Here is a 19,635-nt window from a genome sequence, read left to right as displayed (position 1 = left end):
TGAAGATACCAGGGTAAAATATTATTGTGGATATCACCAAGAGCTACAACTGTTGATACCACGGTAAAATATTATTGTGGATATCACCAAAAGCTACAACTGAAAATACCAGGGTAAAATATTATTGTAGATATCATCAAGAGCTACAACTGAAGATACCACGGTAAATTATTGTTGTGGATATCATCAAGAGCTACACCTGAAGATATCACGGTAAAATATTATTGTAGATATCATCAAGAGCTACAACTGAAGATACCACGGTAAATTATTGTTGTGGATATCATCAAGAGCTACACCTGAAGATACCGCGGTAAAATATTATTGTGGAGATCACCAAGAGCTACAACTGAAGATACCAGGGTTAAATATTATTGTGGATATCGTCAAGAGCTACAACTGAAGATGCCACGGTAAAATATTATTGTAGATATCATCAAGAAGTACAACTGAAGATACCACGGTAAATTATTATTGTGGATATCGCCAAGAGTTACATGTAAATATACAATGGTATATTAACTGAAGACACCATTCCTACTTCGGCAAGAACGTTAAAACATACGAGTTTCACATAAATCTACATATGCTGCCGAGACATATCTACCAGGGTGAAGCTTTGTCATACACCTGTGGTGGTCAACGTTACGTATATATTGACGTAGATCCATCTTGCTTCACATAACTGTAACATACTTACTCAACCATGTAATCAGAGAACACCATACAGACTAGTTAATGCGTGAACAAATGTCACCTGTCAAACCAGCTAATAATGATAATGATGATGATAATTGTGAATTTATAATGCGCCATTTCCATGTACAAGGCACACGCTCAAAGTGCTAACACGGAATCTGATTATTTACCCCGGATAACCCAAGCTGCCTGTGGGGCGCTAGAAGGTTAATAGTCACATGACTTATCCCACCGGGTACCCATTTTCTGCTGGGTTAACATTCACAAGTATTATCAAAGACATTTATCAACACAACTGTATCAACCTAACAACCGTCCCCTCAAGTTCTGCACCAAACGTTACAGATACGTCCATCAGTCTCCCACAATGGTGTACATCACCAGCTCACAAGACAATACAGTACGTACATGATGCAGTTATAGACTCTCCTACCTGAAGTCCCATGCCTTTTCCTTTCTTTTTCTTACAGCACAACGCCATGTTGAATGGAAGTCAAAGTTGACCTTGAACAGCTGCTAGGTACCAATCGTCTCGGGGAAGGATCCTGGTTTCGTCTCCCGGCTTGTCTGAACAATATAATGAATATTTTAAAGACATCTTAAAACAAGGAATGAATCACTTCATTATTGATGGAAACGGTTCCTCAGTTGGTACTGAAGTGGTCAACCGTTTTCACTTTGGCTCTACGACGACTGGGACGTGTTGAGAGGCGACGAAGACGTCTGGGTTACGCTGTCTGAACCTACATGCAACTAACAATGGCTTACATAAAAGTATCGAACCAATAGCACTTAAAAAACTGATACTTTATGCGCTACATCTGAATAAATGCATTACCATATATCAGTCTGTTTCAGAATGCGATGGAGTAACTCCAAGCTGCTACCTACACGTGCCATCTATTTGCAGGATATTACAATTTTCCATTCCCTTTTTGTGTGAAACATATTTTAAATTACTGCAACAAACTCTAACAAACATAGAAAAACTGTTTCATATTGATCAACTCACATCAAAAGCCGGACAGTCCCTCTTACAGACACAAGGAAAGAAACCACTGGAATGGCTGATAACTAATTCTAAGGATGTTTATATCTATCTGTTCCGTTCAATGATTTTGTTGGTCAATTTATTGTCACTAGAATAACCTTGTTTTCTCCTGTTTACAGTTTATTGTGTGACCATTGGGCATATATGTATAGCTATATCTTTCCACGTATCGCTTGGTTTATTACAGGTGAGTCATGTGTTTGTTTTACTGTATCCGAAATTCGGGGAGCTTTTCTAACTCCGCAAAGCTATTGGTAGAAGCGCTCACAAGAACGCCCTCAAAACAACACGCACACGGTTCATTTGCACCACGGTGACCATCTGATTCTTTCACGAATCCCCTACTGGGACTTGGTGCGAATGTTTCTCGAAGTCAGTCATGCGGTGTTCACTGTATTTCTGGTCCATCAACCACGTGATGTTCTGCTTTGTTCACACGCTGATGTCCATGGTAGGAGTACTGCTGGGTGACGTTAGGCAAATGAACACTCACTGTTTTATTCAAATTGTTTGAATGGTGGGACCTGTCAGGAAGACAAGGCAACCTTAGCCTTTTCGCGAACACCTTGTGTTATCACTGATATTTAGTGGTCCGTTCATAGAATTGGACAGCTATTTTCCCCCTCAAGCTAAATAGAAACTATATCGAGATCAGTCAAGACTGTTTTCTCTGTCGCCGGTTCCCAAGACAAACAGGTAGTAGTAGCAGTAGTAGTAGTAGTAGTAGTAGTAGTAGTAGCAGTAGTAGTAGTGGAAGTAGTAGCCGTAGTAGTAGTAGCAGTAGTACCACCAGTTGTGATATTGTCAAAGACAAACAGGTAGTAGTAGTAGTAGTAGCAGTAGTAGTAGTAGCAGTAGCCGCAGTAGTCGTAGTTGATGAAGAAGTAGAAGTAGCAGTAGTAGTAGTAGCAGTAGTAGTAGTGGAAGTAGTAGCCGTAGTAGTAGTAGCAGTAATACCACCAGTTGTGATGTTGTCAAAGACAAACAGGTAGTAGTAGTAGTAGCAGTAGTAGTAGTGGAAGTAGTAGCCGTAGTAGTAGTAGCAGTAGTACCACCAGTTGTGATGTTGTCAAAAACAAACAGGTAGTAGAAGTAGTAGCAGTAGTAGTAGTAGCAGTAGTCGTAGTAGTAGTAGTAGATGAAGAAGTAGAAGTAGTAGCAGTAGTAGTAATAGTAGAAGTAAAAGTAGTAGTAGTAGTAGTAGTAGCAGTAGTACCACCAGTTGTGATGTTGTCAAAGACAAACAGGCAGTAGTAGTAGTAGCAGTAGCAGTAGTCGTAGTAATAGTAGTAGATGAAGAAGTAGAAGTAGTAGTAGTAGAAGTAAAAGTAGTAGGAGTAGTAGTAGCAGTAGTAGTAGTAGTAGTTGTAGTAGTAGTAGTAGTAGTGGAAGTAGTAGTAGTAGTAGTGGAAGTAGTAGTAGCAGTAGTAGTAGTAGTAGAAGTAGTAGTAGTAGCAGTAGTAGTAGTAGTAGTAGTAGCAGTAATAGTAGTAGTGGACGTAGTAGTAGTAGCAGTAGTAGGATGAGTAGAGAGTAGAAGTGGTAGTAGTGGCAGCAGTGGTAGAGTGGAAGTAGTAGCAGTTACATTAGTGGTAGAGTAGTAGTGGTAGCAGTGGTGGTGAGTAGTAAGTAGAAGTGGTGGCAGTGGTAGTGGTGGTGGGAGAGTAGAAGTGGTAGCAGTGGTGGTAGAAGTAGAAGTGGTAGCAGTGGCTGTGGTGGTGGGGGAGTACAACTACAAGTAGTAGTGGTAGTAGTGGTGGTGGTGGGAGTAGTGGCAGTGGTGGTGGGAAGTGGAAGTAGTAGGCAGTGGCAGTGGTAGTAGTGGTAGAGTGGTGGTGGAAGTAGAAATGGTGGCAGTGGTGGTGGTAGAGTGGGAGTAGAGTGAGTGGTGGAGAGTAGAGTGGTAGAGTGGTGGTGGGAGTGGTGGCAGTGGTGGTGGAGTGGTGGTGGTGAGTGGCAGTGGTGGTGGGAGTGGCAGTGGTAGAGTGAGTAGTGGTGGCAGTGGTGGTGGAGTAGTAGTGGTGGTGGTGGTGGTCAGTTGGTGGTAGAGTGTGGTGGTGAGTGAGTAGTGGTGGTCAGTAGTCGTAGTGGTGGAAGTGGTAGTGGTAGTGGTAGTGGTGGTAGTGGCAGTGGGGAGTTGTAGCAGTGAGTAGTAGAAGTAGAGTAGTGGTAGTGGCAGTGAGTGAGTGAGAGTGAGTGAGTAGTGGCAGTGGTGGTGGGAGTAGAGGAAGAGTGGTGGTAGTGGCAGTGGTAGTGGTGGTGAGTAGAGTAGTGAGTGGTAGTGGTGGTGGTAGAAGTAGAGTGGTGGCAGTGGTGAGTGAGTGGGAGTGGAGTGGTGGTGGAGTGGAAGTGGTAGAGTGGTGGTAGAGTGGTGGCAGTGGTGGTGGGAGTGGTGGTGGGAGTAGAGAGTGGTGGCAGTGGGAGTGGTGGCAGTGGTGGTGGTAGAGTGAGTGGTGGTGGCCGTGTGTGGTGGTAGTGGTGGGAGTGGTGGTGGTGGTGGATGAGTGGTAGTGGTGGCCGTAGTGGTTGTAGTAGTAGAAGTAGTAGTAGTGGTGGTAGTGGTAGTGTAGCAGCAGTATGCGTAGTAGTAGTAGTAGTAGTAGTAGTAGTAGTAGTAGTAGTAGTAGTAGTAGTAGTTCCACCAGTTGTGATGTTGTCATTCCCCCGAAATAAGCACATCGTGAGGATCAGTTTCTTTCATACTTGTATACAACTATTCAGTGTGAGACAAAACTCTCCATAAAACTATATGACAAGATGGAACTTTCCTACAGTCAACTTTCCTTTATGTCAACAATAGTCCATCCGAGTCCAGCTTTCGAGGTACAATCTAGCATCCCCTTTTCACAAGGACTTCAAAGAGCAAACGTAGTTGGGTCAAGATTGAATTCCAGGTCCCGGCACCCCTCATGGTAATGTATCATTTTGAAATTGTTATGGTGGGCACCTGAAGGACATTTCCCAATTTCATGCATCACTGACAAAAATGTTTCCCTATTTTGACATGTACCAAATGCTTTTTTATTGACAGGCCTTTGGGAGTGTTTTTGATAAGAGCTAGCAGGTTACGCTAATATTTTCTGATATCGTCACTTTTTCTTTTGGATTCATGAATCGATGCTGGTTATATAGTCGGTTTTGCCTACGACAGAAATTACAAAAGATTGCACGGATTTGTCGCTTTTATTTATCTGTCGTAAAACAGTATTTTAGTTTGACCAAGGAGACTTGTAGACAGCTATCGGGAAAGCTTTCATCTCCATACCTTATTTACTGTGTTCCTGTTAATAAATATGGAATATTTGTATTATTGTTAGAAATATTGATAAACGTATTGTAACTCGAAGTTCAAAGTAATAGTCGTTTGTTAATACTCAATTGTTATTTATTTGTTAACACACGAATGAGTTCGTATTATAAGTATTTACTAAGGAAATATATCATATAGGCGTTTACTGCGGCTTGAAATGGCCATACTTCTAACAACACAAGAATGAGATCGTAGTAATTCTCGCATGTGCTCGTTGTTAAACACAATGTGGCCATCTGCAAACACATAAACACTGCCATGTCAAACAAATATGGCCGTAGGACCAACTCACTTATTACTCGTTCAATCGGTCGGAGTGAGTTATTGTTAAATAATTGACATTCATGATGGTATCAAGTGACCTCACGGTAAACACACGGAGGCCACAAAACTTGATATTCCCCTTCAATGCCTGCAGATCAAGGCCAATGGCCCCGGACCGCATGTCAAACTTGATTTCATAGAGCCGAGGGCGCGTTTCTAGACGACTGGACGATATATGTGATATGGTTGTAAGTTTGAGGAAGCGTCATAACTTGTCCTGTCTCTTCGTGTGTCTATGGTTATCTTACGATCAGAACCAATCAGTTCCTGATAAAACCAAACACCGCTGTATCGAATGAAGGGTTGCCACGAAGAAAACGTTTGGTCCCTGCGTCTTCCTTACTTAATCATCACTTTGCGGTTCTGTCGAACTTCTGATAACTCGAAGTATGTACACTTCGACTCAGTGTTTGATTGTACGTTCATTTCCTATGTAACACTGGGCGAGTATAACTGAAAATAATAATCTTTGTGGTAGGGTGGTTTGTAATTGCTACAGCTCAGAGCCAGTTAAAATATGGTGAAATCCTGAATTGAAATTAATAGTCATCTAACGCTGCGTGGTGTTTACGAAAAAATTATGTTATAATTTATATTATAATACTATAACACACTACTTCCTTCTATAACATTTTTATTCATATGGGCTATTTCCAACAAGATGACATTTATCACTTTATACATTGTACAAAACAGAGGATGATATGTTCACGTAGTTCGTCTATTCTATGGAACACAATGCGTCTTGCGGTCCCCATCACATTAGATATTTTATCTGTTATAATAATATGGATTCTTATATAAACTCCACACCGAAGTGTGCTCAAAGCGCTAACAAAGTTCCACAGTTCATTATTACCCAAGCTACCCGTGAGGCGCTAGAAGGTTATATTCACATGACTCATCCCACCGGGTACCCATTTTCTGCTGAGTGAACAGGGGCAATTGTGAACAAACTCACTTAACTAAGGTTAGACCACATGTATCACATGTGCTTCGTTGTGGGGCAGGACTGAAGTCCTAGAAACTCTCAGGAGTCAAGCTGCCAAACACGGTCACCCATCCAAGAACTGTCCGCGCCCAACGTTGCTTAACTTCAACTGGTTTGTGACCTGAGCTCTATGCACAGGACCACACACCACTGTTACACGATTCTTCCCACAGCTGTCACATGCTACTCTTAAGGAACAGGAGTTGTAGTAATCCGTTGGAGTTACAATAGCCCAATATTAATTTACTACACATCCCATTAAAATTAATGATCCTACATATATTTTTTAAAGCAGGGATGTCAGTTTATATTACTACAGAATTTAGAAATAACCTTCATTCTACATTAATGTTAGATTTTCAAGCCAGTCTCTTACATCTTGACCACTGTAGTTGTCGGTGCTGGGGTGTTAAGAGTGAAAGAACGGTAGAGGCACGATGTATTAGTTACTTTGCATCTGATCCCTTATCGCTTTCCCACCTGGATAGGTTAGATGAGATAGATATTTTACTACTAGTCCAGGAAGGGAATCTCAGAAGGGGCCTAGAAATAGGATTCGTAGCCTCCCCTGTAATGATTTTGTTTGACACTATTTTCAATTAGTATGATGTCTTGGGCTCATGAAATGGCCTGTAATACTCTCAGATTGTGGTATCACTGTGTACAGGCCATTATATGTGGTGGGGGTCTGCGAGCATTTTCGTCACATTTGGTTTGCTGCCCGACAACACCTCAAAGTTAATCGTGGATAGTTTTACTACTATCAATCTGATCACTTTCAGTTTGACTTCTGTGTATTGCTAAAGGATGTAGAAACTTAGTTGATATATTTTTGCTTTTGATAAAAAAATCAAAATGGCCGCCATTGTGGCCACCATTTCCTTTGTAGAGTTTTGCCTTCTCAGCGCTTATATTTACATAAAAATGAACACCGAATGTTTCCATTTGCATCCAAAGTTGATACTTTACAGTAGTACAGTAAACGTTTACTTAAAATGTTTCACGCAGGGTCATATAAACCACTTGATAATGTATATTCAGATCTATTCCGAAACTCATGACTTATATTATAACCTTATAACCAATTAAGTTACTGATTTCCAAGACTAATGGCTATTTATCTCCTCATTTCCCCAGTCTGTATGTCCTTCTTGTTTCAAATAGTGCCATATGTAATAAACATGGACAAATCAGATGGAGCGATAAGAACAGATCTGCGTTGTAGGTCGTTGCGTAACAGTAGAGTGAGTGAGTGGGTTTAGTTGTACGCCGTTTTTAGCAATATTCCCGCAGTATCATGGCGGGGGACACCAGAAATGGGCTTACACATTGTACCCATGTGAGGAATCGAACCTGGGCCTTCGGCGTGAAGGGCGAACGCTTTAACCACTAGGCTACCCTCCTCCCCTACATAACAATAGAGATGTGTGTTGATGCGTATACAACAGTACAAAGGCATGTGGATCATTATTCATTACCCTTGCCATTGATGATACATGTACCAATACCAGTAAGTCCAAAGGAAAGACGTGTGTCTGGAACTACAGGTCGTTTGTACCTGCAGCAGCTAGTCGTGGAAGTGTCAGTATAATCCACGCAAGTGTGTTGCATTCAAACTGTATTACAGCCCCTACACGAGTGTAACAGCTGTTGAAGTTCAAAATATAAAGAGACATTCACCATCTTTAAGGAGACCTGACGTCCTTTGTTGATAAAAAGCGATATTCAGTTAATATGCGTTAGCCGACGTGAAGTGTAAATTGCTTCTGTTTTCATGTTTTGTTACGGTGTTAGAGGAGTGTTTCACGTTCTTAGTTTCGCCCATTGACTGACGCCAACTTAGCTTTCACGGCACGTATTCGTCAACCATTACAGAATGCTGTCCAAATAGTATCTCAATGGTCCTTTTGCCTCTTTTTTCCCAGCTGTTTACAAATATTATGTGACCTACTTAAACGGTTGCCTGAAAAGTTCTAAATGAAGAAGCAAGCCGACGACTTCAATAAGCCAGGACGATGAATCACCCTATCATTTGTCGGGGACACAGTTGAATCCCCAATCTTCAAGCTTCCTGTCGTTGTATTGAAAGAACAACTACGTCAGTGATATGTTATCATGAAGCTGGAGCCTTCTGTGGGGACAGAGGCGGTTTGGGTGGTACAGGGTGGGAGGCTACAGAAATCGATGCACTCAGGGCTGTTAAGTGAGAGAGTGCTCATGCGTTTGATAGACATAAAGTAATCATTTTTGTCTGCGTTTAACAGACACAAAATAATCATCTGTGTCTGCTGAAACAAGAACAATATCTGCTTACTAGGATCAAATTAAAAATTCTAAAATATTCAACTACTACACTTCTAAACGACTGCCAAAGAGGCATCAATGAGTTTTGCCAAACATGACAGCTTGTGTGGTAAACATCACTGTAGAACTTGGAGAAAGGCAGCATGTAAATGCACAATTGCTTCGATCTAAACTTGTGTCAATAATCAGAAAACAGAAAATTCAGAAAACATATATCATTTACTTTGAAACTAAGTATATTACTATTTATTATTTAGCTATATAGGGAAAATAATGATACAAAATGATAGACTTTTGAGTTAAACTTCTTTTTGAGCTAATAATCAGTAAAGATACACTATGAGAATGTACTAACTGCAATTTATGATAAAGAATCCGAGAATAGCAATGAAGAGTGATGTCGTTTTGAGTCAATATGTAATGATTAGTTTATTCGATGAGGAAATCACTCTCACTTGGTCTACTGTCATATCTCATGAACAAACCGAGTTCCGTTCAGACGTCGTTACTGGCACCTTCTATGTAAAGAACACGTGCCTCCTGTGTCAATACCACAACAGTGTTCAAATGATGATCGAGGTATGGTATTCCCCTAGAATCAACACCGAACATACCACGTCATGCTGAACATGCTATTTCATGGAAAGTCCAAATTAATTAAAGTGAATCTATCAGACAACATATCACATCATATGTCTTTTATACCCGTAATAAACACAAATGTGAGATGAAAAAGAGTTGGCAGCAGTGGTCGTCCCTGGTTAAAGAAGATTTGATGGCTGACTTCTGGGTAATATACCCGCCATAGGATTGTTGTACGTCCTTTCAGGTAGGTTGTTTGACTCCACCCCTCTAGCCCCCGTCCCCTGTTGTTACAAGCTACTTATTAGTACATCTAGCCCCTCGTCTGGCTGTTCTGTTAGGTGTACTCACTCCCCTGTAGATGGATTAACTGCTAATAATTGACAAAACAAATATGTCCATCATATATCCTATGGCACACAGGTATGAGTCAAGATTTCTTTCACATAACATGTACTCTAGTCCAAGGCGTTTACTCTTGTCATCTCTATCTACATATAGGCTAATATTGCTTCCTATGTTTGGGAGCAGACTGTCCACACTTAAGTTGCAAAAGCTGTATTTGGCTGAATGCTTCCTCACAACCAACACCTAACCTAACGAGCTTAGTAGCAGTTAATCCAGTTACTGGGGATTGAGTACGGCTAACAAAACAGCCAAGCGAGGGGCTAGAGGTACTAATTAGTGGCTTGTAACAACAGGGGACAAGGGGACGGGGGCAAGGGGCGGGGGCTAGAGGGGTGACGCCGGTTGGACATCATGGTAATCGACTATTTCGTTCAATGTTACTACTGTGCATGAGCAAACTAGTATATATTATTTAGCATAAATAATTTATTTGTCATTTGTCTACTTGTTTAATTGAGTCCCTATAACACCATCAAATATACAATAATATAATGAGATTTTACACATCCTGTCCTTTGCTCGTTGGAGTCATATCATTTCCATAGTAATGGGAAAGTATGCATTATCAATTTTCTTAGTAACATAAAATACATGTAGCATTAATTCCATTTTGTTTTATCACTTTTCTTAGTTATATAAAAATACATATATCAGTTTTCCTTAAAGACAGATACACAGATTTTACATTACGCACAAATGCATAGAATCGATGCAAAAAATTAGATTTCAGACAAACACATAATAATTATTCATTGTACTAACGTCTTAATATACCAGTATGAGGTATTGTAACTGCGGTACTTATAATACCTGTCGGTACATTACGCTGCTCCATGTCATAACGTGTATTTCCTGAAGGGTGCAGACCCTTGAAATTAATGCGTGTCGATGTTTTCAGCTGAATATTGAAAACGATTTCTACATGCCCTTATCTGAACAAAACAAAGACATTGCACCTCCTTCTGAAACACAATAAATCAAATGCACATGACTTCTGCAGTCTTTACTGTCTACTAATAATCTACTAACGTATCAAGTTGTAAAATCATATGTCCTACCTCTCACTGATGTAGACAAAGCAACTGTGCTCGTTTGGCGGTAGAAACGCTACCTGCGTGCGTACCCTGAAAGACTGAACAAGAATGTGTCCTTTCACTGAGCATGTGGGGCTTTCAAGCAGGTACTGGTTACGGGTGAGATCCTGTCTTCTCTGACCTTAAGCCACTCGGTGATAATTGATACCCTGGGGACGCTGACGTCAAAACAAGCTTGGGGCGTTACTGTTAAAAATATTGGACCAAACCAATAACCCTGCAGAAGACCGGTTTCATGTATTTTACAGTTAAGTCGTATTTGATCGTTTGTTTAAGTACACCACAAGAATAATTTAATCTTCATTTTTTCATAACTGTTATAGACACCAAGAATGCATCAATTAAACAACAAATGTTGAAAGGTACTGCATTGGTTAAACGTATGTTAACGTGTTTTTATTGCTTACTGATGTATATACCCCACTTTCATGATGTATATCTGAACTCGAAATATATCTGTTTCAACGTTATTGGGAACAATATAGCTTCTCGACCTTCAGGTACTGTAACGCGATATAACACTTAAGTTGTGGTAATTTATTGTCTTTGACGTATCCTTACCTACACAGTTGCATCAGTGCTCAGTTCGAACTGCGGATAAGACGATTATATTCAATAGTCAATTACTTTGCATATGAATCTTTCAATCATAATGCCACCTCTAGAGGGACTGTTTCGATGTCTTATTTACAAATGTTCATCAAACGAACTGATAAAATACTTTACTAAATCAACGGAAACAGCGGATATTGTTTATGACACCAGAAAAGTGTAATTAAGCCTTGGAAAACCATCTGATATTTTCCTGTTGCAACAGGTGACCACGCAACCTGATAAACCAGTGTACGTTCCGTAAGTGACAACAAGTGTTTATATACTGCATTAATTTCAGATGCAGTCTTCTTATATCATCTATTCCCTTAGTGTTACAGAGAGGACGCCTGTCAATATTTGCAAAACAAATTATGTGACATTAATCACCTTCTTACCCCAGGATTGATCCCATGTGTGTATAGTTGATCCCATGTGTGAATAGTTGATCCCATGTGTGAATAGTTGATCCCATGTGTGTATAGTTGCAGTAGAAGTTGCTATCATGACACCTTTTAGTCTCATAAGCTGATATATCCATGCGTGATCTCTTCTTATATATAAATGTTTTATGAATTAAGGATTCATATGGATTATAAAAAGGCTTTAGGAAACACTTACCGAGAGTTTAACACATCATCTTTACGTAAAGGGTTTGTTAACTCATGATCCATACGTATGGTCAAGTAGTAACCTGAGTGTTTAAACGTCTTACCTTATCAGCGAGTATAACGAAGCATAATAATCAAAACATATTCAGGAAACAGAAAACGAAACACGGAAATCTCAGCTGGGTTTCCATTCCGCTAGGAAGATATCAGTTATTAGAAACTAGTCACCAGTTAACACACACGGAAAATTGCTGAGGCCTTTTTTAATATATGTACGTCAAGTACAAAATTATTTAGTATTGGTATCAGTACTGATATTAGTATCGTACATTTCATCAATCACGATGTGTATGAAGCTGTTTGGTTTGATCGGATTATAGTGTTAATATCCTTTCGATAAGCATGAACACAAAGAAATATGCATTACGTTTGATATTTCAAGGACGTTTGACAGATGTTTTCGGACCAGGTTGAATAGAAACACCAGTTAATGTAATCTCCTCACCTGTTGTAATATATACGTGAAAGCAAAGTCAGATATGTTTCAGTCATTCTGTGATTTACGCAGTTGAGATAAATGATCTTCTCCATGTTGCCCGTGTACATTACAAGACACAAGTGACCATTTAACAAGAATACAGGTCCTGACTCTCATGCCGAGGTAAGCATGGTCTGAGTTAGCGATGCAGTAGTGTATTAACAGGATCAGCTGGGAAATACACCCATGGTCATACTAAACACCATTTATGGACAACTACCACAGTTTACACGTCTTATTTACTTATAGGTGAAACAAAGGTGTCCACAGACAGTCTACCTACTGCTTGTAGTACAAGGAATAGCTAGTTTTAAAGCTTCGTAGTATTTATCTAACTTCAATTGTGAGAGCCTGTCAAAAGTCTCAAGGAAACTATACATTAGGGAAACTGTGGCGATGGTTTCAAGGAAACTATGCAATAGGGAAATAGTATATATTGTTAACACAGACAAATAAACATGTTTGTGTATAATCGTCGTGTGTTTCTCAGCATTACAATAACACTCAAACCACAATGACTTCTAAAGTCTTAAGTGCACTGTATGCAAACATTTAGTTCCGAATGCACAACATTCATTAATAACAAAAATATAGACACTAACCGTGTTTAGTATCATGGGAACATCAAATGGTCCTAGCAGTTGCTTCATCAACGACAAGGGATGCGATTCATCATCCACGTTGGACGTCGCTTGTCTTTAGTTGGTTGTGGACACAGTACAAATCTGTAGCAACCCTCCTGCCCTACAACCTTAGTGTGTGTGTCATGAGTCCACTATACAACTACGCAGGGAACTGCCCAATGCACGAGATCGTATGTGCACATAGACACCATACCAGTGTAAAAAAATATTTGAACAACACGCACAGCTCCCCTTTATTGACCTAGGCGGACGCAGCACAATCATTCGTAAATATACAGTGTTTAAGACACGGTTTTACGTTAAACTATGTTCAAAGTATATTGTAATTATAGTTCTAATGTTTGAATACACTAATTAAGTTTTGTAGGGTATGACATAGCATAAATGTTTAAAGATGTGATTTTAATGCATACTTTACGCTGTATTAACTAACATTGTGAGCATCGCTCACTACAAGATCGTTATTTGTTGGCATTTCATTTAAGTCAAACAGATCGAGCTTATGATTAAAGTGACAAGATGCCTTAGTCTGCAGAAACAATTGAGTGAGTGAGTGAGTTTAGTTGTACGCTGCACTCAGCAATATTCCAGCTATATGGCGGCGGTCTGTAAATAATCGAGTCTGGACCAGACAATCCAGTGATCAACAACATGAGCATCGATCTGCGCACTTGGGAACCGATGACATGTGTCAACCAAGTCAGTGAGCCTGACCACCCGATCCCGTTAGTCGCCTCTTACGACAAGCATGGGTTGCTGATGATCAATTCTACCCCGGATCTTCACGGGTCCCGGAGAAACAATGTCCGTATCTTTCCTGAAGTTAAAACAAAAAGCAACATATTTTCTCTCTGTATCAAACGGACATGTTTTCAGTACGTCATATTCCGATAAAAATTACGCTTGGGGTTTGCGTCACAGAAATATGAATTATTACCTAAAAATAATGTCTTGATATTCATATATTCTTAAGAAGACGTTGTGAAACTACTAGTACTCACGAAGGCAAAGACCTTTGATCCTTTGTAGATATTTAAAGTTATTTCTAAACCAATGTACATTGTCTGATGGGAATTAGAATTAATGACACACATCATCATAGTGATAACAGAAACCGATGTATAAAATACCAGATGATCCTTGGCTAACGGGGTGGTCCTGGGTTCATGTAGAGTATAACTGTTGAAAAGGTTGTACTATTCCGTGCAAAACCTCTGAAGGTCTCACGATATTTAGTAGTTATTAGACTGATACGGACAGGGTAATACAGATGATAAACTGTTCTGTATTTAGTAGTTATTAGACTGATACCGGACAAGGCAATACAGATGATTAACTGTTCTGTAGTCATCTTGTCGCCTTAAATATGAGTTAAAGATTTACGGGCTTTTAATTGAAGTCAACAATACCGCCTTTATAATTCATGGAAATCTGCGACATTGCAGTTAGAAAGAAACTGAATATCTGAAATGAACGCTCGACAGGCATGGGGCTTATTGTGCATATCGTTTCTTTCATGTGAATTTATGTGGGAGAAACCCATGGGGTCTGTGCAACCCATGGCTTTAGTACGCTGGATAAGCGGCCAACCGTGACATGGCACCTGCAAAATCAATATACCTGTGGGTCGTGGTCCTTCCGATGTGATGATTGAGTAACACTTAGTGTGCGGTCAGCTGTAAACTTTAATTGTCGTAACCCCGAAGTGACCCCAATTTGTTCCATGCGCCCATTCGTCACTCCGTAGGTGACTTCCTACTTGTCCGGCAACTGGACAAGGTATAATGACCATTATGTCTTTTAAATACCTATGGGGTACGCTTGTGACATAAAGATCATGATTTGAAAAGGTGTTGGACATTGACGCAAGTGACCAACTCCTTTAACTGCATTCTAGCCACTGGAACCAATGGGGTGGAGATACAGTAAGCCGTTAATCGTCAGACCACGCCGCAGGATGTTCGTCAGCAGAGCCGTCGGTTATTAGAAGAGCTTCTTTTCATGGCAAAAGGAGGTTACAGTGTGGTGTGTACACGTACGTGGTCGTTACGACGACCGCCATAATGATAATGTTTTAGTTACGTGAATTGTTGAAACTAGCGAATCATGTTCAAGTATATACATGTTTTCTCTCAAATACTGGTCGAAGAAAGTTGTCACATTCCGAGTGAGTCCTTTAAGGCAGCGAATATAATAGAAGCAAGATGGCAGGTAATCTGGATGTACATTCTAACTGCAAACATCATGCAGTTGAGACAGAAGTCACTCTGCCCGGATGGAATCAAAATTGTTCATTGTCAATTGCGTGCGTTTCCCATTGGCGTCAAGACACGTGACGTCATGGCGTCTTGAAGTTTCCGATAGACGACTGATTAAGTCATTTGGTAATCGGCGCCATTCTTTGCTGAAAATCTTGCAAGCTTACATCTTTTTTTACGGAAGGGTTCGGTTTGTTCTATTTTGGCGATCTGGTTGGTCCTGAGGTGTTCAATATGTCTCAGAAGACAAGCGAGCTTGCCAACCGATGACGTTATTGATCTGCAGAATGGGACGTTGATGGGACGTTGTAATGTTGAAATAGTGGGCTCTCCTGTACGAAGTATCAAAACTGGACGCTAAACCTCGTCGATATATCGTTGTATTGTGAGATAAGCTGTCAACACAACCAGTTTTCCAAAACACACATACTTGGTCAAAATCACCATGTTGACACCTCTCATTGGTACAGACCAGTGAAGATCCGGGTTAGAATTGATCATAAGTCACCCATGCTTGTCGTAGGAGGCGACTAACGGGATTGGGTGGTCAGGCTCGTTGACTTGGTTGCCGTCATCATATACCAATTGCGTAGATCGATGCTCATGGTGTTAATCACGGGATTGTCTGGTCCATACACGATTATTTACAGACCGCCGATATATGGCAATAATATTGCTGAGTGCAGCGTAAAACTAAACTCATTCACTCACTCACTCATTGTTACAGTCTTCTAGACAACACCCGGTCCGTTCTTCTCATCGGCTCTAATGAGCTGAAACCTAATAGTATCCCATCGACAACATTATTCTCTGTCAGTTCCTGTTCTGTCATCATCGTACAGTTTACGCTCACCTGAGTCTGAGAAGTCGATGTCGCCTGTCAATGTGATCCCCTGTAAAGGTCTACAGACCCAAATATATCATAGTGAGGCAGTCGACTGGATGATGTAAACCGTCTCGCGAGGACACTCGCCCTTTCTCTCTGTTCAGCCGATAAACTGGGCGAGGGTCACGTCCCAACTCACGTAGAGCAGACAAATCACTGACTCTTCTACATGTCCAGTCAGTCTTCAATAGCTCCCCAGGGGCTATGGGGTAGCCTAGCGGTTAAAGCGTTCGCTCGTCAGGCCGAAAACCCGGGTTTGATTCCCCACATGGGTACAATGTGTGAAGCCCATTTCTAAAGTTCCCCGCCATTATGTTGCTGGAATATTGCTAAAAGTGGCGTAAAACTAAACTCACTCACTCAATAGCCCCCACGTCAACCACAACCACTATTCGACCATTCTCTAATATCACAATGAATATGAATTTCCACGTATTCATCATATCTGTTGCTGATCGTTATAATAATATCCAAGCGCTTGTGTTGATTACTATGTGACAATTTAGATACATGTTTTCATTTTACTTTTTATGAAGGTTTATGTGTGACATATCAACTTGATGCTAAAACTCTCTGTTAAGCCAAAGTTCCCTCAATACATGCCTATGTCTGCTCCTGATCGATTATTGTGAGCTGCTTATATGTCCATATATCATATGACCAAGCAGCACGACTGTTTCCAATTTCAGCAAAAAACTAACTGTCTTACAAGGAAGTCATAGACTCAGAGGGAAATGTTCAGTTCCACTCTTACCTTTCATTTCTACGATGATAGAACATATAAAATGAACGTAGGGCATATTTCACAGAATACATCTACAAGCACATATTCTCGATTATTACTCGATAGGCTTCCAACATCCAAAACACGTGAAGATTCGGGTTAGAATTGATCTATGATAACCCATGCTTGTCCTAAGAGGTGACTAACGGGATCGGGTGGTCAGGCTAGCTAACTTGATTGACACGTCATCGTATCCCAATTGCGTAGATCGATGCTCATCCTATTGATCACTGGCTTGTCTGCACCAGACTCGATTATTTACATGCCGCCGCCATATAACTGGAATATTTCTGTAAATATTATTGAAAAACTAAACTCACTCACCCTATTTCCAAGCTGGGTTCGAACGCATAATCGCAAATTTCTGACCGACAAGGGAGGCAACTCTGTACGGATAATTGCAGTGGCTTGCACTAATGGGCCATCCGTGTCCCTTTGAAAACAAACGTTTAAACAGTGATAAAGTTTTTAGTGGTATATTGTTTCATTGAAATGTCACAGACTCTAACAATTTATGTTCTAGACTGTAAAGAGCTTTGAGTACACGGATTTCGTCATGAGATTGAAGTTTCAGTCGGTACTTTCATTGGGATGTTTTAAACTACTTCGGTCATTCTAGAAGTGTACTTACATACACATAACTACTTACATACCATACAGAAGTGGTAATATAACACTTGCATTCCACAACTTAGAAAACACAAACATGCTACTATAAATTTTATTTCTGCATGTCCTCGTTAGACGATAACATTCACGATAAAAGAACATGGACACTGTATGTTGTGATGGGCCGCCATGTTTATAGTGAAACGTTCTGACTGTTTTCACCACTCGGCCATCTGTGACTTGGCCACTTCTATGTCTACGTGTCCTTCTCATAAGTACAATGTTTCACTGATGTTTACTCACTCAGTACTTAATCCAGTAGAAAAGAAATGATGATTATCCTGAACCAGATTCCAGAGATGGACGTTGAACGTTCCTCGGATTTCGGGTGACATGCGCACTTTCTTGTACACGATAACTACATCTGCCGACGGCGATAAATGCAAACAAACCTTATCCCAGACTATGGGAAATGTCAGCCGATAGCGCAGTACATTGTGCCTCTCAGACCGTATCATGTGTTTATGAATTAAAAAACATGATGATAACAGCAAACCATGAATGCTGGAAGGGCGCTGCAAAATATAATGAAACTCTCTTTCATTTGCCGATTTCTATAGCGTGCCTCCTTTGTCAAACAAAGCCACTCTCCACTTAATCCATAGATGTCGTTTGTCCAGTATTCACTTGGTATGCGTTCATCTGTCGTATATTGTTTGATAGTCATTTCCTAGAAGCAGATGACAGATGACAATATCATATATTATAAAGACGTTGCTTTCAATGAATATTTTTGTTTTCAATGAGAAGAATAGACACTTGTAGAGTGTAAACAAAGACAGGTTATGTTTAGATTTTAAAATGTTTAGGAATGTGTTTAGATCGTAATCTGAAAACGCATATGGTGTGTAAACATATTCAAGGTCATAAGACATGAAATTAACTATCGCATCACAGATAACACCCACGTTTAGAAGCTGAGTCTTCTGTAAAGATGTATCGAATTTAAAAACGTCCAAACACAACAATTAAGTTAACAATTTACTCATTTTTAGACATGAACAGAATTTAAAGATGTCAAAGCGAGTGAGTGAGTTATGTTTTACGCCACACTTAGCAATATTCCAACTATATGGCGGCGGTCTGTAAATAATCGAGCCAGTTCAGTGATCAAAGGCATGAGCATCGATCTACGCAATTGGGATACGATGACGTGTCAAATATGTCAGCGAGCCTGACCACCCGATCCTGTTAGTCGCTTCTTACAAGCATGGGTTACGGAAGATCAATTCTAACCCGGATCTTCACGTGTTCAAGATGTCAAAAGACATATAATAGCTTATTATTATGATAACCTAAACATGTTTTGTTATTATTAAAACGAATAATATATACTGAAATTTGATAAACGGGTACTAATATAAGGTACATATCATTAGAACGTAAGTAAACCTTGTACAATATCTGCATATAAATGAACAAACGGGTATGTTAACGGTCACTGGAGGAACTGGCAGTGGACATTGCATTACGTCAGACCACCAGGTCATCCTGTTCTTGGCTAGACGTACAAGCACCTCTCATGTTTTCAATGAGGATATGTAAATCTATCCAAGTAAGGAGCAACGGCACAAAAATCTAAATCTAATATTTAAACCCCACATTAATTTTAGACAAAGTATAGATGTTGTACAGTGTCTTGAGCGCAAATAAAACATTGTCTTATTCAGTCCAAAGCATCAGTTACAACTAGATCAGTTTGCCCCGTTCGCGTCCACAGACAGCAGAAAAGGTTTTAACTAACTTAACCTTGATAGGACTGCCAGCAAGTCCTAAGATAGTATCCCTATAATGTGGTAAATATTTCACAAATCCATAAAGCACGTTTGTTCCAATATGTTTAAGAAACTGTAGACAAACTTACCAAGAAGTATTATTCATGGGCAATGAA

At 40.1% G+C, this 19,635-nt stretch overlaps 1 protein-coding gene across 4 annotated transcripts in view; it reads right to left on the bottom strand.

Annotated features, from left to right (window-relative positions):
* LOC124253946 overlaps nucleotides 1–19,635 on the bottom strand; it is a 135,296-nt gene that overhangs the window by 98,497 nt on the left and 17,164 nt on the right. For 2 of the 4 annotated variants that reach the window (XM_046687791.1, XM_046687794.1), the window contains exon 2: nucleotides 1,133–1,266. In XM_046687791.1, coding sequence (XP_046543747.1) covers nucleotides 1,133–1,180 — 48 coding nt within the window. In that variant the 5' untranslated portion in view covers nucleotides 1,181–1,266. Of the gene's footprint in view, nucleotides 1–1,132; nucleotides 1,267–10,727; nucleotides 10,802–17,987; nucleotides 18,189–19,635 lie in introns of those variants that run through there. The other 2 variants (XM_046687793.1, XM_046687792.1) reach the window with 2 other exon arrangements.

The sequence above is a fragment of the Haliotis rubra genome, unplaced genomic scaffold, assembly GCF_003918875.1.
Source record: "Haliotis rubra isolate DU_JTF1 unplaced genomic scaffold, ASM391887v1 Scf56, whole genome shotgun sequence".
Lineage (NCBI taxonomy): Eukaryota > Metazoa > Mollusca > Gastropoda > Lepetellida > Haliotidae > Haliotis > Haliotis rubra.
Note: the sequence above shows the minus strand (reverse complement) of the source record. Positions and strands in the feature narration are given on the sequence as shown.